This window comes from Parasteatoda tepidariorum, chromosome 10, assembly GCF_982258835.1.
Source record: "Parasteatoda tepidariorum strain Cologne lab strain chromosome 10, Ptep-v5.0, whole genome shotgun sequence".
NCBI classification, from domain to species: Eukaryota; Metazoa; Arthropoda; class Arachnida; order Araneae; family Theridiidae; genus Parasteatoda; species Parasteatoda tepidariorum.
Window position 1 is genome coordinate 9,220,756 of NC_141764.1, and position 27,102 is coordinate 9,247,857.

The following is a 27,102-nucleotide window of genomic DNA, read 5'->3' on the forward strand; positions in this document are numbered from 1 at the left end:
AAACCTTTTCCCAGTACACCACCTTCGTTAGTGCATCCATCTTCACTTGACCTTGTGGCTCATCTTTCCTTCGGTCAGACTCCTCCCCCGTAATCAATTGTTTTTCAGCATATTAATTTATGCAATTTCCGAATCTACGCAGATTTTATTGATATCGAAAACCTCATGGGAGAAATGAAAGTATGGGCATCAAAGTGGAACCTGCGTGAACCCCTTAGTAGACCAGATACGGCACTTTCAGCAATGGTAGAATGTGACAGTATCTTTTTTACAAACATTTATTGCTTGTTATCAATATTGGCTACGTTGCCAATCACCACAGCAACTGCAGAAAGAACTTTTTCAACTCTTGAACGCGTAAAAACAGCAACAAGAAATGCTACTAAAGAAAGGCTAACAGGGCTAACTTTATTAAACATATTTCGGGATATTCCGGTTTGTCCTAAAAAATTAATCGAAAAATTTTCTTCAAATCCCCGTCGCATGTCTTAGTAAACTTTTTTTACAAATTGATTATAATTATTATGTAATATTAATTGAAAAATAATTATGTAAATTTTTTAATTACTAGTTTAACTTTTGCAAACAACAGAATAAGCAATATTTGTTACAATGTTTTTCCCCTACTTTGCATGTCTGAAACTGTCCTTGCTTCTTACCAAATCCCCCCCCCCTGAAAAAATATCCTGACTACGGCCTTGAAGCATACCCGGATACACTTTTTTCTACATTTTAAATTTTATAATACATGGAAAATTTAAAATTTTTGAACAATTACTATTTTTATGAGGGTATTGAAAAAAATGGAAATAAATGCTGATAACTGATAAAAATTACATTTAAATTAAACATAAAAAAAAATTGTCTAAACATTTGAAAATAAATCTGGTTTTTACAGATTAACATTTATGTTTACTTTTTATGAAGGCAATATTAAAATAAATTCATTAATTAAAAAAAGAAAAAAATTCTTATTTTTTTAAGAAAAAAATCGAATTTTCAGTTTTAAGAACGTTTTACTTCCATTAAATGGCATTTTTGAAAAATAAAATAGAGTGAATGTCATGATTCCAGTCATTCGCACTCAAAAAAAAAATAATAATAATCCTTGATAGAAGACGTAAATTAATTTAGCATTATTTAATGAGAGGACAAAACTATTTATAACAAAAAGTCTGCCAGTCGTCGAAAAAAGACCCTATGTGCATTTATTATTCTTATTAATAAATATGGTTTTGTTTTTAATATTTTATAATATTGTGAAAATTTCATTATTCACCACTTAGTTCTTAAAAACGCTCTTCATTTTAGAAAAGAAAACTTGCAATGTTTACTATATCTTGCAAAATTTTTCAATTAATAATAGTTTTTTTAACCGTTTAAAACATTCAATTTTTGAAAAAGTGGTCGCATGTTTTAAAACATAACAGCTGTTAAAAAGGCTAGAATCCTTGTTTTGCTTTCTAAACAAGAAGACGCTTCAGAAAAAAGTAGTTGATTTGATTTGCAAAACCTTTCTCAATTTCATTTCCTTATAAAAAGGCAAACTATACAGCTAAAATAAATTATTCAATAGTGCATTATTTAAATAAATAAAAAATACTCTACTTATCTTGCAGTTCAAACGTGTAAGTTTTCGATATACATTTTTTTTAAAAATTATCTTTTAAAAAATATTTTGTAAATAATATTTGATAAGTCTGAGCTTATAAAGATACTCTCAACAGAAAAATGGAGGGCCACTACATTAATAATTTATAGAAAAAAGTATGTAGACTGTATGAGATAATTAGAAAAATACTAATGAAAACAAAAAGATTTCCCTATTAAAAGGAATCTGTGTTAAACTCGAAAAGAAGACACTATAAACATTGAAATTTTTAAACAAACTGGAAGGCTCCGAACTTCCGTCATTAATTCTATTTTCATCATTGTTTATTTTTTCTTAAACGTCAATATTTTCCACTAAAAGACAGAACATTTTGGTTTCAAAGTATACAACTTTTTTAGCTTTATGTCAGAACATTTTGTAAAATTGTTAATCTTAACATAAGAGACAACTACCTGGATTAGAAAAATAACCATCGGAACTTCAATTTGTTAACAAAAAAAGTTAAGCCTAAAGAACACAGAATGTGTACTCCATAAAGAGAAATAAATTAGATATAATTTTATACGTTGGCGAAACTTTTAATAATTCAAATAAAGGAAAATTTCGTATCACTCTTTTATAAGTTTTTTTTTTTTTTTTAAAAATTTTACTATAAATGTTAAGATTTATAACAGACAACACGTAATTTCTCTCTCTTCTTTCTCTCTATTTATATCTATATATCTATCTATATATATCTATAAATATATATATTTATATCTATATCGATATATCTGTCTTTTCGTCTTTCTTATTCCTACTTTTGACTGACATCGCCATGACTGCGAGTATAAAAAATAACAAAAGGAAATTCTCGTGTGGAAAACTTTCTACAACTATGGATAAATAGTCAATATTTAAAGCATAAAAACTGAATTTTTTTTTTAAAATAAGCACTTAAATGTCTAATAACATTGGAACAAAGGAGAATGTTTTCTTTTTTTTTTTTTTTTTTAATTTCTCGTTAAAATTGTAATACAAAATGGTTCTATCAGCACGTTAAATTTTAACTCTGTAGATGCATTTCAACGGACAGTAGATCGACAAATATGATTTTCTTATACTGCACATTTAACAGTCAATAATTCGTGAATTAATAATCGAAACGTAATTTTTTTTTAACCTCATCTAACACATTGCACACTTTTCTACACACCTTCATAATTTCAGGTTTCTAAGTCTTATATATTTTTACCTGCTAAGCAAAAAATGTAACGTAAAGCAAAAAAAAAAAAAAAAAAAGAATTCGCAAAAAAGCACTTAAAATTACAACTTTTGAACAATTTAGAATTTCGAAAAAAACTGAGTGCTAAGTTAAAAAAACAAATCTGTCTCAATGTTAAGTTCTTAAACAAAAATGTCCTTTTCAACGTGTCCCATTTTAGCTCCACAGTAGTATTCCTTCGGCCTGTATATCTTTTTACAAACAAGTTAAACAGTTAATTATCTAACAAACTATTGAATGTTAATTATTTTCATTCTACCGTAATTCCTATGCACTTTTATGGCATCTGCGTAATTTCAATTTTTTAAATTTTAGAGTTTTCGAGCAGCAAAATAAAATGTAACATATACAGACCCTGGACATATAATCAGACGCACTATAAGATTCTATGTAAAATCTTAATTATAAGGTGATACCATACAACTTTATTGTTTTTATGTTGCGATTTGCACTTGTTTACGTTACTGTATCAATTGGTTAACATTGTAACGCAATGCATTAGAAATAAATACAAATAGGAAGTATATGAAATATCTCTTGAATAAAAGACCATTACATGTGTGTTTTAGTAAAAAAGTACTGCCTATAAACTCGTGCAACACATGTCATTATTAAAAAAACTATAGTGCGTCTAATAATTTGGTCTAATTATCATAATATACTAATATAATAATGATATGATAAATATTCTATATTTATATAATATATCGTCGAATTTGTCCAATTGTCGAATTTATAATAACTATCGTCTAATTTCCCTAATTGATACACGAATGTAAACAAGTACAAACTGGTTTTAGCTGCGTAAAAACAATAAAGCTGTATAGTATCACCTGATAATTAAGATTTTACATGGAATCTTATAGTGGTTCTAATAATATGGCCAGGGGCAGTAAGTTGAACAGCCAAAACAGAGTCCAGCGGCGCCCCCTCCTGATTTTTTATTAGAAAGAGAAACTTTATAGATTTGCACAGAATGGAAAGATTATACAAATCAATAGAAAAAATATCTTTTAAAAATAAATGAATATATACTTTAAAGAATAGTACTGTAATGACTAATATTTATTATGAATCTCAAAGGTTAATGAAATTTATTGTTTAGTGTATTTTTGTCCAGAAGTGGAGTAAAAACATATTTCGATAAAGATGGTACGCCCGTTGGAATTCTCCGACTTCTTAATAATTAAGAAAAAGAAACATATCCTGCTTTTTAAGTCTTCTAACAGAAATGTACAATTGGAGGTAAATAATTTTTAATAGCGTCGCAAATTAATTTTTAATTCTGACATGCATCGAGGTCTATGGAAACGGAATGACCCTACTAAAGTAAAACAATTAAGAAAAACTTACTTAAAAAAAGCGTGACTTAACTTAAAAAAGTTACTTAATGTTAGACAAAACTATGCATTAAAATTATTTTCAGAAAAGTGAAATTTATATAGTAATAGTAAACTTCTATATAAATATTTTTAAGATCCAGATAAATCTAGTTCAATACTTCTATATAATTTTCTTCATAAATTTCTTTGTAATTGTTGAATATTGGTTTTATTCAAATTTATCTCATTCATTTTTATTTAAATCAATCTCACTCATCAAGCATGTTCTCAACGAAGTTGCAATAACGTAAAAATAAGAATTCTTTCTTCGAAATAAAAATGCCGTTTAATGGTGAATACACAAAAAAAAAATTTCTCCAAACGATTCTGTTGTTAAATATGCGATTTATGAATCGATTCTGTTCAACAGAATTAAAAAAGAATACTGTAAGAAAATAATATCAGAATTAAAAGAGAACGAAGTTGCCGTAAAGTAAAAATAAGAATTCTTTCCTAGAAATAAAAATCCCGTTTAATATCGAACACACAAACATTTACTTTTTCCCAAACGATTTTGTCGTTAAATGTGAGATTTACGAATCGATTCTGTTTAGCAGAATCAAAAGAGAGCGTTCATTTTTATCATATTTATTGCACATTTTAATTATTTATTTTTAAATGAGAAATCTCGGTTTAGTGGATGCAAACAGTTCCAACAGCATCCATTCCAGTCGAGGTAGCATTAAAGGGAGACGAGGGTTGCCATTAAACGCATAGATTTTGGGATAGTTGAAATAATATAAAATATCAATGACACTGACCTTTGACGTTGGCGACTAGAAGTAAAAAGGTGGCGACTAGAAGCTGAGGAGGAGGCATCTTATCCTCCTGAAAAAAAGGAGGGGGTTTCACAGCAACATCCCAGCGAAAGAAGTGTGTATCCCTTGCGTGTATCCGACTGCGGTAAAACTCGGTTCGAAATGCGGCTCTCGCTTCCTCCTCCTCCCCCACCCCACCTTTTCTAGGTCGGTGCCTATTTCCCGGAAAGGGGGCGCCCCATTCCTCTTCTCAGTACAGGTAGAGGGCGGTATCTCAAACAGAGATTTTTCTTTCTGGAAAAAGCAGGATTTAAAACAATCTCCCGAACGACACTATTTCTCCATCTTCCTCAGATGAAGTAGAATTAAAAATAGTTTATAAACTATAACGAGGTTATCCTAACTATTATTTATGTTATGTTATTTTAAACGCGTATAGCGAGCGGTTAAGGAGTTCTCTATTCGCGGCATTCTTTTTTACAGGTACTCAAATAAATTATAGTTAAAAAAAAAGTTCGATGTGATAATCTTTTAATTAAAAATGAAGTCATTTCATTTCAATCCAAAAAACGGTTGGAGACCTGACGAACATCTAAAAAAAAAAATTCCAACAAAAGAAAAATCGTCTCACAAATTTGTTATGGGTTACTCGTTAAATGGAGTATATTTAACCATATTTAACGTTCCGATTAAATATTTCGTTTAAAATATAAATTCGCCGAAGAGTGACTTAAGTTAATAACTTATAAAAAAATTTATAAAAGTTACGTGCATGTTTCTAAAGAATATTTATTTATAGATTTTGGAAATACTTTTTATTCGTTCACTAAGACTGTCGATATAAACAAGATTGAAGCAATCTTTAATTTTAAAAAAAAAAATTCTAGTTTTTTTTTTTTTTTTTTTTTTTTTTTTTTTTTTTTTTTTTTTTGTAAAAAATCTTGGCGATAAACAGATTATTATATCAAGATAAAAATAAAAAATACTACTCAAAATGCTAACAGAGAGTTAAATTCCTATTTCTATTGGGACAAAATTTACACTAAAGGTATTACTTAGTAATAGTGTTCTACAATTTCATATTTATTACTTTGATGGAATAAACATAATTTTACACAATAAAACTATAAGAATCGATTGAACAACAAATGAAAATTCCGACAAGCCCAACTATCTTTCAAAACACTTTATATTATTTTATACCCGACGTTGCAAGGCAGACCGATTTTTTGGATTTTCGACTATTGATGCTCAACTCCGTATCATTGGTAATTTAGAACCTTACACAAAAGACAAGGGAACTCCTGGGTCAAGCATTTTGGACAAATTACCCTTCGTGGAGGTCATTTCGATGGAACTAATCCACCTTTGCGTTACATGGTGAGGAAAATCACGATACCTTCCACGGTTAGACTAACGGTAAATGGATTCTAACCATAAATCAGGCTACCACTGAGGACATTTTATACCAGCACTGAGGTCAGGGTGAGCGGGAAGGAGAATTGGGATCGAACAGCTATAGCTGGGATTCGAACCTGGGTCATCACATTAGGAAGTGAGCGCTCTGTCCCCTCTAAGACACATGATCCCCGTAAGATCTATTTATTTACTACATAAAGTAGGATAGGGCTTTCGCTTTCCAATGAGGTGAGACGGGTTCGAATCCCAACGATGGCAGGTCGATACGAATTCCGCACCCGGTTCACACCGACCACAATGCTGAAGCAAAATATCTTCAGTGGTAGACGTATCATGGATCAGGCTAACCGTGGTAGGTTTTCGTGATTTTCCTTTTCATGTAACTCAAATGCGAGTTAGTTCCACGAAAAAGCCTTTCACGACTGCAACATTTCTCCCTATGGTTGATCCTGGAGTTTCCTTAACTTCTGGATTGAGTTCAACATTACAAGGCTACGGAGTTGAAGATTAGTAGTCCTAAACTGAAAATTGGGTTCAACGACTGCTATAAAATAAAATAAAATCATCACCCATGATTAATAAAATCATCATTAAGATTCTCATAAAAAGCACTGCATTTTGAAAACACTGGTAATTTTCTTCCCCGCTTGTTTTTGATACTTATTCACAGCTGCAATGAATACTGTTTAATATTTATTTAATATTATATTTAATTAAAAGATTCGATTAAATTATTATATTCTTAGGACATGATATTTTTATATTCTTAGGACATAAGAATATAATGTATAAAAATATCATATGTACTATATACATACGTTTTATATTCTTATATTTTTTATTGTAAGAGTAATATGTTATTTATCAATACAGACAAAAAACAAATTCTAAAGTAATAAACTATTATTAAGTTCTTGCTTATGACAAAGGTTTTCTTTCTTATTTTATTAATTTTTTTTTACTATTAAAGATCATGTCATGCGATTTGCTTGTGAAACAAATTGTATATAAAAAAAAATTTAAATCAATCCCTACTTAGGTTGTGGTGTAACTACCACTATAAATACTAAATACCAATTCGTCAGTATATAAGACTTGTTAACTTGATTTTATCATGAGATACCTTTTGATAAATGAAGGTTGACCTTGCCGATAAATAAATCCCTCTCAAGGTCGACAAAGAAACATTTTATTTTAGTTACTTTTTATTAAATAATTACAATTTTTCTCCCATATAAAAGTAAAATTAATTAAAATTTATGATTATGATTCAATGAATTTATGATATTTAAAAAAAACTGTATTGCGAATATAAAATAATTACGAATTAAATAATATAAAACTGTATTACGAATTAAAAAAAACTGTATTACGAATATGTAATAACGAATATAAAATAATTAAATATTTAAATGTGCACAATAAGCTATTTTTTTTTTGTTTAAATAGAACTATAACTTAGAAATTATCACTGATGTTATTTTTAAAATATGTGAAAAACTGTATCGTAACTAACTGTAAACTAAAGCAATAACTAACGCTTAACCTATCAGAAAATTCCATTTCGTTTTTCGCTGCTCCCTAATTAATGAATTAATATTTTTAAAAAAACTGTATTAACGAGCCAAGTATCATACAGTAATTATACATATGTAGTAGGCATCGTTACAACTCTATCCGGATAATAATATTTTGATTTCTCCATACTATCTTTATGCTGTTGAAAAAAAACATCAAAAGTTATTAAATAGTTATGCTAAAATTGGTCTTTTAATGCAACTTAAAGAGTACAACAATTATTATTTTGTCAAAAACATTAAGTGTTTGACAAATATTGCGGAAATATCATCAAACATTCTATTGAGCTTATCGTTAAAATTTCGAAATTACATCAAAGAACAATACGAATTACGGTAGAACATTACGGTAAAATTATGTGTTTATAACTAAATATTTTATTTGTAGTTCCAATGCTGGATATGTATTAAGTAATAGAAGATAAGTTTTGATTTTTTTCATTTTTTAATATTATTAAATTTTTTAAATGATATCGCTAGCACCTCAACTGCGTTACGAGCATTTAAAATTCGCTTCTAATTGGGTGCTTGCACTTCAAGAAGAGGAAGACTTCCTATACTCTCACATGTGATCTATGACGTCAGCGCCAGCTAATCTTTATCAGCAAAATGACGTATTAAAGTTGAGCTAAGTTTCTCTACATAAGTTAGAATGTTAATGAACGATAAGTTAATTAAATACAGACATAAATAATATAAGGCCAGTAATCCGATACTGGCCTTATATAGAATTGTCTGATTCATCCGATATTTTACAGCCACTTTATAACCAATATCGACCCTATATAGAGTTATCAGATTCACCCGATATTTTGTATTCATTCGATATTTTATAATCATTTTTCAGCCAACATAGGCCTTATATTGCCCGTAAATAGGGTGATATTGACACTGCATAGGACTAATATTAAAAAAATCCAGACATCCCAATATTGGTCCTTCGGTGCATGTGCATATAGAACCAATTTTGAGGTAAAATTGTTGCTAGGGAACTCTTCTGTTTAATTAAGCACTAAAAAACTAGAAAATTCTCGTTCAAGGCGAAAACTTTAAAGCTTTGAAATCCACTATGAGGTGTGGAAGATATTTTGATTGGAGAGCGTTTTGGGTTGCGTTTTTCCGCTGCTAGATTCTAATTTTGTTTTAACATCATCACAGTCAGGTTTAGTCTGATTCACGAGAAAGCCACCATCATTGTGTAGGATATCGCTCGTTTGAAGTGGAATTATATTGGTCTGCATGCTCAAATCAGAACTGTAAAAGACCAAATTTATAGGAACTTCGCTGTATATGCTTTTGTTTAGGATGACAAGGCCCGCATTCACCGAGCAAACATCGTAAGAGAATGTCTTTAATCTGAGGATATCATATGTAGAGAATTGCCAACATTCTCAGTTGATTTGAATTCTATAGATCGTGTATGGGACATGGTTAGTCGAAGCAGTCTGTCAGTCAACTTCTACATGTGTAACTGAATTTTTAAGAGCATTGCTTGCTGAATGGATTCTCTTGATAAGCTTAACAATTTGGCACTCAGAACCGCTGTGGCTCAAGAGATAGGACACTCACCTCCAAATGAGCAAAGGCTGATCGATACGAACTCCGCAACCGGCTCGCACCGACTACAGTTCTGACGAAAGATATTTTCATTGCGGGTGGATCATAGGTTAGAGCCCCCTCACCATTTAGCTAACCGCGGGAAAGTTTTCGTGGTTTTCCTCTCCACGTAACCCAAATGCGGATTCGTTCCTTCAAAAAGTCTTCCACGAAGGCAAAGTTCTCCTCTGATCTAGAAATTTTTCTTGTCTTCTGCATTGGGTTCGAAATTACAAGGCTACGGAGATGAACATAAGTAGTCGTAAACACAAAATTGGGCCGGCTGTTCAACGACGGTTATAAAATAAAACTTGTTTGGCACTCAGCATTATGTATTTCATTTATGAATTGTGTACCCGATCACGTTTGGCGTTGAGTTTGACGTAGAACAGCTTCAACACCAACTTCAGCTTATGCTTTATTTACATCAGAACCAAAGTAAACTCCGATTAACGTAGTATAAGCCTAGATTCAAAGATGGGTGTTTTTAAGAAAACGTCACTTGCAACAAATCTTCATGCCAGTGGCAATAATGCCGCTGAAAGTAATGCTTTTTTTTAAAAATATATATAATACTAAATTCTTGCAATTCTTATTACGTAATTCATGCAATTTTTATAACATAACTGGCAGAATGCCCGCTCTTCGCTCGGGGTGAATAAAAAATAAGTAAAGAATCAATAAATCAGAGTAGGGAAACACTATGAAATCAAGCTCATAACTGAAAAGCATATACCGACCCAATTCAAGACCGTGATGGAAGAACCAGGTAAGTGACATTTTAGGGAAATTAATGAATCGCTGGTTTTGCCTTTCCTTTAATCTTAACACAGCTAATCACATAAATTTTTAGTATGCTAGCATGAAATTTTATTTCAAATTAAACAATAAGGTTTTATTTTTTAGGTAGTTAGGTTTTATTTGAAATTAGAAACAATAAAACGAGGAATTATTAGTCCCGTCTTGTTCTAAATTGGCAATAAAATAGTTAAGATACAACTTTTTTTTTTCATTCTGAAAATGTCACTTACCTGCTTCTTCCACTAAGTTTTTCGATCAATATACCCAAAAATAATTTCATTTTTTTTATTTAATATTATTTGTGGCCTTTAATGTTGGCCTTAAGTTATTGAAGTAAGTCAAACTTGTTTTTTGTAGTTCATCCCATTAGAGTAAAGATAAAATGTATTTAGCATCACTCGGCATGATGCCATTACTTGCGGCCCAATAGTCACAATTTACCATTATCAAATAATTTTCTCAGGTACATATCCTTTTCGAGGGGCCGTTCTAAAGTATTGGTATTTAAACTGCTTAGTATTTGTTCTGTCTTAATGATCACCAAACACATCATTATAATATTTTATACCTATATTAGCATATTTGGTACTTATTACATAACTCTTCAACATTGAAGTTCTCATCAGAGACAGCCAACTAAAACAGATTTTTTTTTAAATTAAATTTTGGCCATTTCTCTATGCAACCTTTAATTTACTGTTAAAAATTTTAGTACAGAAAGAAAATATTTCTTTTAGTTCTCATTCATCAAAATATTAGTAAACTATCTTTGCTACCACTGGAAAAATATTTTCTGAAACTACGGAAAATCCGTTGTAGAATTCTTATCAAAACGGCACCAATTGGTATAATACTGGTAGTTCATATTACCGTCAGGGATACATATGAATTAAGCGTCATCTGTAAATAATGATTTTCTAGGGTTTTCCTAAGACAAATTTTTTATGAACCTTTTCTCCTTAAACTTTGCTTTTTAGCACATATCTTATTTTATTCTATTTCAATTAATACATATTATCAATATTAATAAAGCATTAGTGTCAGTAATAATATGTCGATTAAAAATGAATGAAGTTTTTTTTCTACAATATTTTTGCTATAATTTTTATCAGTTTCTTATGTCAATTATCATATTACCAACATTAATTAAACATCATTGTCGTCAATGATAGTATGACGATTTCTAACGGTTCTTCTAGACAAATAAATATAATAACTCCATTACTCTCGCTTTCTAGTACAAAGCTTATTTCTTTTATTTCAATATGCATAGATTACTTAAATTAATTAAGCATCATTGGCGTCAATAATTATGTGGCGATTTTTTCCGTTTCATCTAAACAAAGAAGTACAACATTCCCATTTATTTTGCCTTTAAATACATAAATATTTTTTCTATTCAATTACCGTTGATTTTAAATAAATAGTTTTTAAAAAAATGTTTTAAACGAAATATAAATCAGAAAAATGTGCGTGGTATCAGACAACTTTAAAATATTGGAGCAAAAAAGTTCACAAGTTAACGTTATGTTAGCATTGTGCTTATGTTAGCTCTTTGGAGAAAAATAGACGATGAGTCGGCCTGTCTAATTCAGGGGCTCTGGTGACGTATAAATTTGGTGACGTAGCCCTCGCGTATTACCACATCATGTTGTTCATTGAATTTTTTTGATATATAAAATCTATTATATATAATTCTCTTACGTGGCTCCCAAATTTTGGCTGCATTTCTTTTCCGCCGGTGGCAACGTTTGCTTTATTTTGAAAACACCAAAGCATTCTGCATTTTAATGATGTGTTTCTGATCTAATATATATAATTCTCTTACTTGGCTCCCAAATTTTGGCTGAAGTACTTTGTACAACTAAATAAGATTCTTTTCACAACAGTTAAATATTTACTTTAATTTCTTCATTCATAGAGAAAACAGTCGGCTAAGAATTCTGTTTAGGTTAAAAAACATTTCGCTAAAAAAATAACGAATTCTAAAAGAAATAAAGATAAGCAACTTTAAAAATAAAAATGCTGTTGCCAGCCATAGAATTTTTTGAAAGTTAACTTAGTAACATAAATCAAAATGACATAGAAGCGCAACTAGATCAAAATTATGATACCTGAGCGCTTGACGTAACAAATCCTTCAATTCTAAAAGTGTTGTATCGCCAAACGCCCAAATTAACAATTGTGTTCTTAAAGAAATTCTATAAAAAGTTTTAAATAAACAACCTACTTCTACAACTGCTTCTTGAAGAACTTGGCTCATTGATTAAAAATATTGTTTTAATTTTACAGTACTAACTTTACTTCTACTTTCATTATTGCTATGACCCTCTTTCATTACATTTTACAACTTCATGCTAAATTTGAGGACTTAAGTTGTTTTGTGGTTGAATACTGACATTTAGAAATGTGTACACAAAAAAAATAATATTTAGAGGTTAAGAGTTGCCTCAGAAAAATTTGAATTGTTGACATTGAACTTAACAATGGAAACAATCGTTTTTGTGAAAAATTGAATTTTATTGTTAACATCAAAACTAAAAATATTGTGCTTCAACTTAACAATACTACCTTAATTTACACTTTAGAATTGCCTCGGAGAAATTTGAATTGTTAGCAATGACTTAAACAAAAAGTTTTATTTTAACTGACAAATACTATATTATAATTTTAACTTTTTCTATGACTATACTCATTTTCTTACTCTTTTCTTTGTTTTTTATACATTTTATTTTTTTGTGATAAAATAAAAAACTTATAGTTGTTCTGCTTCTGAACACTGATGAAAACACAAAATAATGGGCTTCATCAACAATCAAAAATATATACATTTATTTTACAAATTCCATATTATTAAGGTGGCTCCCTTCAGAGAGTTAAAAATACAAAATTATCTTCATCAAAGCCGATGCTTTACATCCGGTGTTCAGTGGCAGACTACTTTTTCATATTGTTTTACAACACATGGCTTTAGCCCTCTGGTGGGAAAGACTTTAAAACAAAACTTACAACAGTTACTTCTCTCAACAACTGAAATTTAGAATAGTGTGATTAAGAAAAATATGTGAACTGTTTGCAATTTCAAATTAATATTGAAATGTACAGGTTTAGAATTTTCTACAGTGAAAAGTTTTCGGAACTTCAGTATTCAAAAGAATACTGAAGTATATTCAAAAGTATACAAAAAGTATTCAAAAGTATACAAAAACTAGACGTTAAGAACGTATCCAATGAGCCAGCAAAGCGAGCATTGGATTGCGAAGCAATCCGAAATGAACTGTGAAAGCAGTTCCGGGGGTTGGTGAGTGCCAGCGAGCAGGGGGCGAAGCCTCCTAGTATAAAATAATTCAATAGGTATTAAAACTGATTGTTGCAATTTTAATAATCTATGTAATATATATACATAGGTACAAATATATCTATAGAGTATTTTATACCTATATAACAATATTTGGTACTTATTACATAACCCATCAATATTTGAATTAATACATATTTGTCAGTGGCAGCCTACTAAAGCCGAATTTTTTTTAAAAAAAATATATGTATATTAGAACTTCAAAAGGATTTCGGAGCATGGTCAGCTGGCCTTTAATTTACTGTTAAAATATGTATAAGTAGTAGTGAAAAAAAGTTCTTTTGATTCTAATTCATTAAAATATTAATTCACTATCTTAGCTACCACTGGAGAAAATATTTTCTGAAACTAAGAAAAATCCGTTATAGAATTCTCATTAGAACCAATTCGCCAATAACCATGAAACCAGTAATACAAGTTACCGTCAGGGATACATATGAATTAAGCGTCATCTGTGAATGGCAATATTTTAAAGTTTTCTTAAGCGAATTACCCATTAATCTTTCCTCCATGAGATTGGATTTTTAGCACATAGCTTATTTTATTTTATTTCAATTAATACACATTATCAATATTAATTGAACATTAGTGCAAGTAATAATAGGCAGACTTTTTACGGTTACCCAAAACGCGAACCTTTTCTTTTCCTTTTTTTTTTTTTTTTTTTTGCTTTTTAGTTCAGAAGTTTCTTTTTTTTTAATTTCAATTAATACATATTGCATGGTGCGTAGCGTTTTTAAAAAGTGCTTAAAGGTGCTTATTCAATTTTCGTGTTTTAAAAGCCATTAAAGATGCTTTTTTAATGGGCGTTCTTAAAATGTGCTCAATTTTCCCTTTTCGAAAATGAGATTTTTTTTCCTAGCCATGTCGATTTTCGCCTCGTATTGTGCAAAAGCGTGGTTTTCATATTGTTTTAATCAATGTTTTCACAATTCATTCAAACACAATGCAGATTGACACAATGAGAATTGCTTCGTGTTTCAAATTCTGAAAAGTACCATATTCTTAAAAATATTTTATATTTTATAACCGTCGTTGAACAGCCGACCCAATTTCATGAGTTTACGACTACTAATGCTCAAATCATTAGCCTTGTAATTTTAAACCCAATCCAGAAGACAAGGGAATTCTCGGATCAAGTACTGAGAGAAATTTGTCTTCGTGGGGGATTTTTCGATGGAGCTAACCGCATTTGTGCTACATGGAGAGGAAGACCACGAGAACCTCCTATGGTTAGCCAGACAAGGAGACTAACCCATGATCCGACAACCACTGAGGATATTTCACGTCAGCACGGTGGTCGGCTCAAGCCGGATGCGGAATTCGTATCGACTAGGATTCGAACCTGGTTCGCCGCATTGGAATGCGAACGCTCCATCCCCTGACCCATCGCAGTTCTCTTAAAAATATTTTAAGAGAAATAGAAATTCTTTTTAACGAGCTTCGACTTAATAAGCATTTGGAATGAGTTTTCTTCCTATTTAACAATTTTAACGACGTATTTTTAAAACTATTTTGTGTGATTGAAAGAAGCCTTTTAAAAACTAACTTCAATTTTACAAAATGAAGAACATATTATACGGGTGCACAACCTGTGGCCCGCGAGCCACATGCTGCCCGCCAACCCTCAATGTGCGGCAGAAATCAAAACAAAATGGAAGGAAAAAAAATTTGAGAAATTAAAAAAAATTCCGAAATTTGAAATTAAATAGTTTCTGAGGCATTCAATCTCAATGTGGTTTTTCGATTGCTTTTTTTCATCATTTTTAATTTTAATAGTTTATAATAATAATATTTTAATAATTTTTTACCCTCATAAACTTTCTTTAAATCAAAGTTTTTAACTTTCATTAATTTTAATAACTAGAATATTTATTTAAATTTAATTTATGTACAAATTTCTTAATGTTAAAATTTATGTTAAAATGGACTTTTGTATTATGTAATATGATTAAAAAAAAACATGAATTTTCCCATAGTTTAATTACTTAAATTTATCTAATTTTTTTCTAATAAATTGATTCTGATTCTGTTTTTTTCCCCTGAGTAATCAGTATTGCAGTTTCTAATTTTAAACGTTTAAAAGTATTTAATTTTATGCAAAAATATTACAAGGTTATATTTTAAAAAAAAATAGAATTTAGTGCCTAAGAACAATGTTTATATAACAATTGCTGTCAATATGTCTGTCTAAATACTTTGTCATGCGGCCCTTCATTGGTCAATTTGCTGTGCATGTGGCCCTTTACTTAAAAAGGTTGTGCACCCTTATCTTACTATAATGCTAAATAAATACAATGAAAAATAAAACTAAAATAAATATTAAATTACATCGTTGACGTAAATGAAAAGAAATATAATGTGACAATAGCACAATGCCCAAGAACATTTTGTTTTTGGTTAAAGCCCTTATTATCACACAGGAAATGAGGATTGGAAAATTGAGACTACAACTGAAATTTCAAATTATGTTTTCCGTAAATATATATACAGAGAGAGAGAAAGGGCTAACAGATACTTTTAAAAATTTCGTAAAAATATGAAAAAACTGGAGAAATCCCAAAAGTGTATACGCCCTCCTCCCAAAATTAACATAAATTCAAATAAATTATCAACAAACATTCACATAAATTGTCTCTCAAAAAACAGCGAAGTTTATTACAAAACTAAGTATTATTATTTCAGACGCATAACTCAAAGTTGTCGAAATTAAAGTAGGAAAAAATACAAATTCCAATAAGTGGGCTCAAAAATGCTTACCAATACTACCAAGTTGCTTAATCGGTAAAGTTTACTGAAATAATTCCTTCAAATTTCTTTTCTTGTATGATCTAACACTAATCCTTATTTTTAAACTTTGTTTTTCAAACTTTTATTTATACTATATTTATATTTAAAAGAAATGTCTCTCAAAAAACAGCGAAGTTTACTACAAAACTAAGTATTATTATTTCAGACGCATAACTCAGAGTTTCTGTCCAACGAAAAAATTTTAATCCTTCCGGAAGTAGAGATTGAAATTAAATTATAAGTAATATTTTTGATTTGATTTTTTTATTTTATTTTTATTTTATTGAAATTACATACATTTGCTGACTTGTGTGCTCAATATAGGCTTATAAGTCATTGTCAAGTAGAAAATACTGATAGAACAATTCAGAGAAAGACATCACAAAGAATACATCCAGGGTTACGGCGGGATTCGAACCCGCTACCTCCACGCTTAACAGAGCGTATTTTTGATTTGATTTATTGAAATTACATACATTTGCTGACTTGTGTGCTCAATATAGGCTTATAAGTCATTGTCAAGTAGAAAATACAGATAGAACAATTCAGAGAAAGACATCACAAAGAATACATCCAGGGTTACGGCGGGATTCGAACCCGCTACCTCCACGCTTAACAGAGCGTTTGGACCGGCGATACCGCTCGGCCAGGGAGGCCCCTAATATTTTTGATGATTGGTTATAGGTTTATTGGGATCACATACATTTGCAGGCTTGTGTGCTCGATTTAGGCTTACAAACCTTTGTCAAATCGAAGGACAGATAGCATAATAAGAAGAACAGCACGGAGATACATCCAGGGTAACAGCGGGATTCGAACCCGCTACCTCCACGCTTATATTTTTGATGATTTTAACTTGTTTGTTTAAGAGTGGAAAACTTTTGAGCCTTGAAGCATTCACTGGAGTAAAAATACTTTTAGTGATTTACAATTTTCAGTTTATGTTGTTGTTGTAGTTAATTTACGTCGCATTAGAGCTGCACAATGGGCTATTGGCGACGGTCTGGGAAACATCCCTGAGGATGATCCGGAGACATGCCATCACAATTTTGATCCTCTGCAGAGGGGATGGCACTCCCACTTCGGTAGCCCGACGACCTAACGAGGACCCATACAGCACACCCTCGGTCCCTACGCAGGCTGATCCAAGTTGTCAGCCAGTGATGCTTGACTTCGGTGATCTGCTGGGAACCGTGTCTTAACGATCAGTGCACTGCGGGACTTTGCAATTTTCAGAAAGATCACTAATTTCGTGATTGATATTTTTTTTTAATAATTAGAAATAAAAATTATATTTAAAACAATTCTGAGCTCTTGCCTAACATAAAAACTCTTTTCAGTTTGAAAAACAGATAGCACAATTTTACGAACACAGCAAGAATGTTCATCGCGAGATTCGAACCCACTACATGTATGCTTTGGAGAGATTAACGGAATGGCAATACTTAACAATTAGGTTCAAGTAAAACAACGATACATTTTTGAAGTCTCCATTGCCGTGGGTTGTTGTTGTTCTTCAACCAAACTCTCAGAAGCATAGAAATAGTGTGTTCAATATTCTTGTACTGTTTTCATGCTATATTTTCTGCTGTTTTCATTTCATTTCGTGCAATTATTTTCATTACGTATGCGACCCTGCATATGTATCAAAACCAAATGTATTTATTTACTGTTACACATGCATGATTGCTCTTTTATTCGCACCCTCCATTTATAAAACGTTTGGCGGAAAAATAATCACACAAAAATTATTACTACTCCAATTATTTATTTTTTTGAATGCCCGTTCTTTGCACGGGGTGAATAAAAAATTAGTAAAGAATCAATATATCAGAGTAGAGAAACACTACGACATCATGCTCATAACTGTATAGGTGGCCAAGATCCATGAGAGTCGAGCCATTTTTCAAAATTTGAAATTTTTCTCGAGCCGCAATTACGTACGTATTTTAAAGGTGTGCAAAAAAGGTATTTAATTTTTTTTGCAGAAATTATATTTATAGAAAACATATTAAAAAAAATTACAAAATATGTGTATTGAATTTAAATATTAAAAATTAAACACATTTATTTTACTTTTCTTGATTATTCTTCAAAATTTGGTGAATAATTGATGACAACACTTCTCAGCAATTCTTTGAGATGTTGGTTAGTTAATACTGATCGGTGTTTGGATTTCACGAATTTTAAAGTGTAATGAAATGATTCACTTAAGTACCTTGTTCCGAATATTGAAATAATTCGACAAGCAACCTTTTTTAATTCAGGATACTTCGATTCTGGTACAAATTTCCAAAATTCAGTAAACAACGTCGACTTATATTTTAATTGTGGAGCTATATTAATTCTAATTCTCCAGATGCTATTTGGGTCATAACTAAATTGGAAATGGAGATAACTCACATTGAATTATGTTAGTCCTCTAAGTTCCCATAACAAATCAACACCTCTGGGGGTACTGATCCAGGAGTTTCCTTGTCTTCTGGATTGGTTCAAAATTACAAGGCTACGGCGTTGAACATTAGTAGTCGTTGAACATTGGGTCGGCTGTTCAACGGCGATCATAAAATAAAATAAAAAATGGATTCCGAAATAAATCAAGAGACGATTTAAAATATTTCAAGTCTTAAAATCTATTTTGGAATTCCGTCAATATTCCTTCAAGCTTACTTTTTCTTAGAAAAAAAGGAATAAATTATTGGTTAATTGGTCTGGAGTCGGTCGATTACGCCACTGTTTATGTTCGTTCGCGCAGTTTTCGAAGAGTCATATCATTCTTAACTTGGACGGAAATGAAATTTGTTACAACGTTACACTTAGGCTTTCATATTTGTTGTCAGTAATTTAAAAGACATTTTGAAACACATACGGAACGATATTTTTTTTAAATATAATAGCACAAAAATGAAAATCGGACTCGGGTACATTTATCGAGAGCCGCAAATAATCCTTCAAAGAGCCGCATGGGGCTCGCGAGCAGCAGTTTGGCCACCCCTGGCATATACCAACACAATTAAAGAACTTGATGGAAGAACCAGGTAAGTGATATTTTAGAGGAATTAATGAATCACTGCTTTTGCTTCTTTTAAATCTTAGCCTAACTAATCTCATAAATTGTTAGTATACTAGCATGATTTTTTATTTAAAATTTCGGCAATGAAGTTTTAATTTTTAGGTATAATTTAAAATTAGGGAAATTAAACCAATGAATTATTAGTCCCGTAATTCGGAAATTCGGAAACTAAATAATTAACTAAATAATAAACTAAATAATAATTCGGAAACATCTTTTTTAATCATCTGAAAATGTCACTTGCCTGCTTCTTCCACTAAATTTTTCAATTAATATAGCTGAAATAATTTAATTTTTTTATTTAATATTATTTGTTGTCCTTTACGGTTGTTTCACGTTATTGAAGTAAGTGAAACTTGTTTTTTGTAGTTCCCCCCCCCCTTTTTTTCCATATGTCTATAATTTTTCTTTGTTTTATTCTTCATTTTTAACTTATCTAATGAGTTCTGTTTACTTGCAGCTTAAGCGCAATAAATGAAACTTATTGTTTTTCTTAACTTTCTTCGTGTTTTCTTGTATTTATTTATGTATTATTTTAGTGATCATATTTAATGCAGCTTTAGCGCTTAATATTATCTACTATTAACTTTTTTTCATTCTCCTTCTGTTTTCGTTTTAATTTCCTTTTTCTTATTTCCTGTCTTTAGGACGTTACGTGTGTTTAGGATGTTGCTCTTTTAGCCTATTTTTATGGAATTAAACAATTATAACAATTTAGCGCCTGGTAAAAAATGTGTTCAATATTTAAATTATTCTTCATATTGTATCCGGTACGGAGAGCCTAAATCAGAGGGGAACTTCGGATCGACATCCTGCTACTCTGAAAGCAAAAGCGAAAGCAAACGATTTTTTGAATTGCATTCTATTCCCGAAACTTTACCTTCCTATAAAACGTGTGATGATAAAAGATGCAAAGCTTGCCCTAATATAGACAAAAAACATACTGTTCTTTATAACGTTAGCTCCAAATCTTTTTGTAAAATTAAAAATTTTATTTATATGTTAACCTGTGGTTTCTGTAATATGAAATATGTTGGACAAACTAGTCACTCACTTAACATTCGAATTAATCAACACCGTTGTGATATTAACAGTAATAAGACTATCAATAACCTGGAATTGAATCATTTTAGAGTACATAAATTTAACAGTGTCAAAATTAATATTTTAGATATTATAGAGGATTTAGATTTAAGACTACAGAAAGAAAATTACTACATGCTTTTATACAAAACAATTTTGCCGTATGGGCTAAACGATACCTTCCAACATACACAGATTAACTGCAATAACTCATTAACTTATTCACTTTTTCATATTAAAGATAAGCGTACAAATCGAGGTAAACGGGGTTCAAGAAGTAATAGAAACTCTCTTAATTGTGACAAATTAAATATAAAATTTCTTTCTAATATGGAAAAAGACTTTAATAAACAATATAGCATTAAACCAATTAAAGATTTTGTCTTCTCCCTTAAGAATTATGAGGTATATAAGTTCTACGATCTAATTATTAACTCTTCTTTCATTAATTTACATTTCAAAATTCTTTGTTTCGATCTTATAAAAGCCAAAATGAGCAAAATTTTGCCTAATAAAAAGAAAAGTTTAGATAATTTATATTTCGCTATTAACTTTCAAAATCCTATTTTCGATAAGATCAAATTTCACAACATTTTTGAAAATTTTAAAGCTTTATTTCCATTAAAAGATTTTAACATAATTAAAAGTTTTAAATATAACAAATCTCTTGGTAGAACCATATTTAACTATAATGGTATAAGCAAAAATTTAGGGAGTATTAATATATCCGATTATGAATGTCACTGTGAGGAGGATAAATATTTTGATTTTGTTGATAAACATCATAAACATATTATTACTGGTAATTTAAATATTATAGAAAACTTGGAACTTAGGAATTTAATGATAAAAGGCACAAAATTTAGACCCATTTACCATATATCAATCAATAAGATTCTAAAATACTTTCTTAATGATCTCAATAGTTTTTGTTTAAAGATATCAAATAGATTCTCTTTACCATTAGGTATGCTAACAGAATGGAAATGGGGAGTTTATTATTATTTTAAAAACTTTATTTTCAATAATAAGGATAATTTAAATAAGAATAACAATTCAACAAATTTTTCTAATATTGTTCAATCGATTAAGCAACTTCAAAAAAATTTTGTAATTACTTCCATAGACAAAGCCAACAATAATTATGCTATATTCTGTAAAAAATTCTATGCTGAACTTTTAAATACGGAATTAAAAAATAGTAAAAATTTTGAACTGAGTAATTTCAATAATAATATTGTCATTAAAAAAATTTTAGCTTTTTACAAGAGATTAAAAATTAAAATTAGCTATATACAATTTCCTTACTTAATTATCAGTCCTAAATTTCATAAAATTCCTGTAAAATTTAGAACTATCACATGTGGGTCTAATACTTATTTAACTAAACCTGGCACCATTTTCTCTAACTACTTAAATAAGATTATTAACTATATTCCTAAAGAAGGTTTCTCTTGGATTATCACTAATAATCAACCGATTTTAGATTTCATTAAACATAATAAAATTAATTCTATTGCAACTTTTGATTTCCAGGATCTTTTCAATAGCATTCCCCTTTCTAAACTAAAAGATGTCCTTTTGAATTATTACTATGATTTTAAAAATATCCTTTGTTGCGATTTTGATTATTGGGAAATTCTGATTAATTTTTGTCTTTTTAGTAATTATCTTTACAATGGAAAGGATATTTTTCTTCAAATTAATGGAATACCACAAGGATCTAATTATTCATCTCTCTTAGCTAACTTATTTTTGCATTATTATGAATAAAATTATACTCTTAGTATTAAATTTGTTTTTAGATATATTGATGACTTAATTATCTTTAATCTCCAAGATTTTACAATTTTATTGAGTGATATATACCCTGAGGAATTAATCTTACTTCATAATCATGTTGATAACATTAATTTCAATTTTTTGGATTTGGGTATTATGAAAGTTGAAAATATCTGCTATGTTGATTTATACGATAAAAGAAATGATTTTAATTTTAATATTAATAAACTAGTTACTTGGAATTCTAATGTTTCTAGGAGCATCTATTTAAATACCACTTTTAATGAAATGAACAGAATTAAAAGAATATGTAGTAATATTTATTTATCCAAAAAACAAATCGATAAACTCTTTCAAAATTTGATAAAAAACAATGGATACCCAACTGAAGTAATAAAATTTTATATAAAATCATTGAATTAATCGTATATTATTGTGGATATATTTACTAAAAATTTTTTGGTTAATTTTTATAATTTTCCCATGTGCAAATCCATTTCAGGTAAATCCATTGCCAAAATTATTTACTAAATAATTTCTTTGTTAATTTGTATAATTTTTCCATGTGCAAATCCATTTCAGGCAAATCTGTGGCTAATATTATCTACTAAAAATTTTTTCTTTGTTAATTTTTCCATGTGCAAATCCATTTCGGGCAAATCCGTGTTAAAATTATTTATAAAAATTTTTTTTCTTTGATAATTTAAATAATTTTTCTATGTGCTAATCCATATCGTGCAAATCCGCGGCTAAAATTATTTGCAAAACAGGCAATTTATGTTTCTCTTTTCCATTTTATATTTTTTCTTAAATAAACATCTATCTTCTAAAACTATTTATGATCAATTTTTAAAATTATCCAGTATAATATTACCTTGCGCACATCCATTTCGGGCCCATCCATGGTAACTAACAAATCAAATCTCAGAATAACAAATCACTTCAGCAGTGCAGTAAGAACGACACTTTAAAACCCTCTTGTTACACTCAATTTGCGCTTTTGTTTTCATGTATTGTAATCTGGCAATCTTTCTGCGAAAAATTTTTTAAATCATTCTTGAAAAATTTTTCGCCTATGTAAGTTGATCTGATTTTGCTACTCCTTTATAGCCCCTTTTTAATGTTTTTTCTTTTTATTTCATTTTATTTTCTGTTTTTACATGTTATTTTTACTTTTTGTGATCTATTTTATTTATTGTTATTTTTATTAAAAAAAATTTTGAGTGCTCCTCACACTATTGTATTAATATATTTTGCTTTGGCTTTATTGATACGATATCAGAAAGCACTCTGTTTTGCGGATATAATCGTGTGGGCTGAAGAAAAGATTATATCTTTTTTTCCGGTTTCTTAAATAAAATTTCTTTTTTTTTCATATATATATAAACTCTTTGTTATTTTTTTACTCATTATTCCCCCCCCCTTTTTTTCTCTCTCATTTGTCTATAATTTTTCTTTGTTTTATTCTTCATTTTGAACTTATAATATATATATATATATATATATATATATATATATATATGTATTCAGGTGTAGGAAAAAATATTATGTTGCAGGTGAATTATTTAATATTCCTGTTTAATTTATTGAAAATGTACACTTTTACTTTTGATCTAGTATTGTGATTTCGTATTCACTTCAATCTAGATTAAAGTGATTATTTCCCTGTTATTACACATCAGAATATGAAAATCGAACATTTCCTAGAATAATTTTAAATTCTAGTTCATTTGCGTTTTAATTTGTACTGTTTTTAACGGGATATTTGATCTATATTTAATTCAAAATAATATGCAAACATGAAGTATAATTTCAAGGTCTGCACAGTGATTCTTGCACTCTAATGTGCAAGAATCTCAATTTCAATCAAGAAAGATATTCTCAAATTCATTTTCCACCGTCTGATATCAAACCGAAAAACCTCTTCAACTTTTTATAATGACTAATATAATCAAGAAAATATTTCTTTGTCAGAAACTGGTTATTTTATAATGATCACGTAAAGTCTTTGAAGATTATTTTGCATTTTGTTCCTATATAGTGCTTAAAAATATTTTTTGAGTTCTTAAGAAGTACTTATTTTTTATTGAAAGATTTTTCTACTCACCCTGTTTAAGATGTTTGCTCCCGCATACAATATTAAGTGTTAAATACGAAATGATACTTTTATAATTGGGAAAAAGTAATGCCAACTTTTTCATAAAAATTGGCATGGCTCATAGGAGACAGAGTCTACATATGAATGAAAAACAGATATAGATTAGTTTAAACTTTATTTTGCTACCTGCCAGCAGCGATTGCCCAACTGATGCAAATTATACTTATATCACAACTCCATTGGTATCGGGTTAACCGAGAGAGGTTTTCGTGGTTCTTACCTCCGTTTTGTGCAAATGCTGATTAGTTTCACTTGAAAGAATTCTTTATGGAGGTGAATGCGACTTTCAGGGGTGATTGTGAGCCCAAGTCAAAATTCCGGAAAAATTTCTTGAGTTTTTTTTTTTTTTTTTTTTTTAAAAAAAACAGTTTAAATTGAATAACTAGGAAAAAAATTTAAGCAAGTTTTTTTTTCTTCCTTTTTCTCAATATTTCTTAGTTTACTTAAAATATATTTAAAATTTTACACATACCTATGATGACCTGGAGAAGTAATTAAAACTTACAAATGTGTCTTTCTTTCTTGTGTTTATGATTATAACAACTATTTACTGATAAAAAATTAATATTAATCATGAATATAAGCTTATAAAGTATCTCTCTGGCTCTCCTTTACAAACAAATAAAAAAAACTGTGTTTTTAAGTTCCACCTTTGAAAATTTGATTTCCGGAAACTTCCGTGATTAATGATTTTTTGAAACGTCTGGACCTTCGATCTCCGGAAACTTCCGGATCACTGTTAGTGAAAAATCCGGATTTTTTCCGGAGCACAATCAGCCCTGGACTTAGTTCTTTGAACAGATGCTCTTCTGCAGGGGTGATTGTGAGTCCAAGTCAAAATTCCGGAAAAGTCATTGAGTTAAAAAGTTTTTTTTTAAAAAAAGGAACAGTTTAACTAAAAAATTAGAAAAAAATTTGAACAAGGTTTTTTTTTCCTTTTTCTCAATATTTCTTAGTTCTCTTAAAAAAATTCAAAATTTTACACATACCTATACCATTTACACCTGGAGAAGTAATTAAAATTTACAAATATGTCTTTCTTTCTTGAGTTTATGATTATAACAACTATTTACTGATAAAAAATTAAAATTAATCATTAATATGAGCTTATAAAGTATCTCTCTGGCTCTCCCTTACAAACAAATAAAATAAACCGTGTTTTTAAGTTCCACCTTTGAAAATTTGATTTCCGGAAACTTCCGTGATTAATGATTTATTGAAACGTCTGGACCTTCGATCTCCGGAAACTTCCGGATCACTGTTAGCGAAAAATCCGGAAATCCGGATTTTTTCCGGAGCACAATCAGCCCTGGACTTTGTTCTTTGAACAGATGCTCTTCTGTCTTCAAGATGAAAAAGTTGAAAATATAAAAAAGTGCTCTGTATATTCACTGAGTAAATTGGTATTCAATGAAGGAAATTTGTGAAGTGTTAACCTAAATTATGAAAAATGAGAATCGCGAAATTAATCCAGGGGTAATTGCGACAAAAAGTGTAAAATCCTGAAAATTTTATGAGTAAAAACTCGATTACAAGATATTAATTTATATACTATTCATATTGCGGAAAGTGAATAATCAACGAAGTCAACCTTCATCTATGAAAAGGTACCCCACCATAGAATCGAGTTAACATGTCTTAGATGCTAGTAAATTGGGATTACATTTTTTAGTGTTAGATACGCTACAATACTCCCAAAGAAGAATTATATCTGTGATAGAACTTGATGAACGAATGCCACAAGTTGATTCATAGCTGTGTTGCGAGAAGCCGAGAGAGCTGTATTAAGTTCTCTGTTGTGGTTATTCCTGTGTTGCCATCAGCATTCGAGTGTTTGCAGACAGATGTTGCGTGTGATCGAGACTGAGTAGCAACAGCCTGAGGAGGTAGATAATGACGCAGTCACAAGTAGCCAGTTAACTCTTCAATGTGGACCATTCATCGAAGCAGGCGTGTTCAAATCATAGTGGGCGTTTCTTCCAAGGTAGGGGTGTTCACGTCACGACCGGGTCACCAATGTGGGAATATAGCAGTAATTGACAAAGGCAACCTTCATCTATGAAAAGGTACCCAACCATAGAATCGCGTTAACATGTCTTATATACTAGTGAATTGAAATTACATATTTGTAGTGGTAGATACATTACAACATTTATTTTTTTGAGCTAAGATTTATAATTAAATCACCGACTAATAAGGAATATCACACATTTATGGTAACTAATTTAAGAAAAAACTTTGTTCTAACCATAATCGCGATATTGGATTCTAAAATTGCGTGAATATTAATCACATTATTGGATTTATGTACACGAAAATACATATCGCATGATTTCCAGATCCCGTGAATAAGAATACACATACACAAGATTTTTAAATCACGAATCGAGATGTACAATTCACAATGAGTAACTTTGAAATCCAGTAAATACAAAAATTTATGTTTTAC

General features: G+C 29.9%; 1 protein-coding gene across 3 annotated transcripts in view; it reads right to left on the reverse strand.

Annotated features, from left to right (window-relative positions):
* Window positions 1-16,734, reverse strand: part of LOC107447594 (uncharacterized) — a 139,485-nt gene extending 122,751 nt beyond the window's left edge. The window contains exon 1 of one of the 3 annotated variants that reach the window (XM_016062535.4): window positions 5,020-5,234. In XM_016062535.4, coding sequence (XP_015918021.1) covers window positions 5,020-5,077 — 58 coding nt within the window. In that variant the 5' untranslated portion in view covers window positions 5,078-5,234. Of the gene's footprint in view, window positions 1-5,019; window positions 5,235-16,527 lie in introns of those variants that run through there. The other 2 variants (XM_087154003.1, XM_087154004.1) reach the window with 2 other exon arrangements.
* Between the last annotated feature and the right edge of the window lie 10,368 nt (window positions 16,735-27,102).